We start from the raw sequence: 1,549 nt of genomic DNA, 5'->3' as shown, positions 1-1,549 counted from the left end.
ATATCTAAATGTAGAGGGTGTCCCAAAAGTCTTAGTGCAATTTTAAGTTATTTAAAGCCAATAATCTTTTAAATACTGTTTTAAATACTATTTAAATATTAAATAGTATTTAAATTTAAATAGTATTTTAAATACTGTTTTTCATCAATGCTATAATGTATAGTAACATAAGACACTTAACACTCCACTGTTGTATTGGGTTTCTGGCTGCTATTTTTGCTGCTATTTATAAATGAGGCTATAATAAAGATGCATTACTGTGTAAATAGTTGTCTCCATCTCTGATTATCTTTAGATGATAAGTTCCTAGATGTAACTGGCAAAAATACAGCACAAGAAAACATTTCAGTTGAATGAATAGTTGTATTTCCTTCACAGTGTAACACATACTTGTGAGAAAAGAAAATTAATAAAGAAGAAAAGGCAGAATCCAAAAATAAATGGAATGCCATTAACAATATAGCTATATAGCGTATGTATATCTCCAGCCATAAATGTTTTATAGTTTTTAATGCATATTGGTGCTTCCCTGGTGGCTCAGATGGTAAAGAATCCACCTGCAATGCAGGAGACTCGGGGTCAGGAAGATCTCCTGAAGAAGGAAAATGGCAACCCACTCCAGTATTCTTGTCTGGAGAATTCCATGGACAGAGGAGCTTGGAGGGCTACAGTCCATGGGGTTGCAAAGAGTCAGACATGACTGAGCAACTAACACACACACAATGCATATTACTAAATATTAGATATTCTTCTTGACTAAAAAATATTAGGTGCTACAGAACAGTCCCTTCAACCTTTCCTACTAATGGGAGCATCTTGATCCTAGATGCAGAGCACTGACCTGGGATGGAGACGTCTGAGCCCTTCTTCTCGGCAAGTGAGGGGTTGTGGATGAAGCAGGACACAGCCTCTGTAGAGGCATCCCTGACCACAAGAGTGCTTTCTACATAAAACAAGCCATCTTCATCTTGGAAGTTATAATTAGAGAAAGTCAGCAACTTTTCTCCCTTGATGTCTTGCCAGGAAACCTGAGGTTCCGGGAACCAGCCCTTTGCAGTGCACACAAGCTGGAGTCCACTTTCCACAGATCCGTCCATGTGGATGTAAGGGTCAGACCCCAGACCTGCGGTAGAAAGACACAGCCCTGAGTCCCGGAGCCCATGGAGGCACAAATCACAGAGCTGGGAGTCCAGTGACCTTGCTCATAGGGAGAGAGCAGAACTTCAAGGCTCTGCTGAGCAAAAGGTGGCCCAAAGTCCTCCTCCCATTCAAACTGGAACTCACATACACTTTATACCTTAGTCTGGATCTTTAAATTCTAGCATATGAGCAGTATTTTCATTCAGACTCAGACAGGAAAATAAGAGTTACATAATGACATTTTGCTTCTGTCTCTAGCACTGCAAACTAAGATTTGTTACAATTTACTCATGAACTCCCTTGTGAGACAGACTTTGCCTTTTTCATCTTAATATTATTATGTCAGGCACTTGGACATGTTGGATGATATCTTGACTCCAATTTAAATAGAATATTTACTGTAAAGTGA

The 1,549-nt window shown here is 39.1% G+C and overlaps 1 protein-coding gene across 1 annotated transcript in view; it reads right to left on the bottom strand.

Annotated features, from left to right (window-relative positions):
- LOC104984902 (butyrophilin-like protein 2) overlaps positions 1 to 1,123 on the bottom strand; it is a gene marked incomplete at both ends in the record, with an annotated part of 7,823 nt that extends 6,700 nt beyond the window's left edge. The window contains one exon of the mRNA XM_010834856.1: positions 804 to 1,123. Within this exon, the coding sequence (XP_010833158.1) occupies positions 804 to 1,123 (320 nt within the window). The remainder of the gene's footprint in view (positions 1 to 803) is intronic.
- Between the last annotated feature and the right edge of the window lie 426 nt (positions 1,124 to 1,549).

Source organism: Bison bison, unplaced genomic scaffold (assembly GCF_000754665.1).
Source record: "Bison bison bison isolate TAMUID 2011002044 unplaced genomic scaffold, Bison_UMD1.0 scf7180017845471, whole genome shotgun sequence".
Lineage (NCBI taxonomy): Eukaryota > Metazoa > Chordata > Mammalia > Artiodactyla > Bovidae > Bison > Bison bison.
The sequence above is the reverse complement of the archived record's forward strand: the minus strand, read 5'-3'. Positions and strand labels throughout refer to the sequence as shown.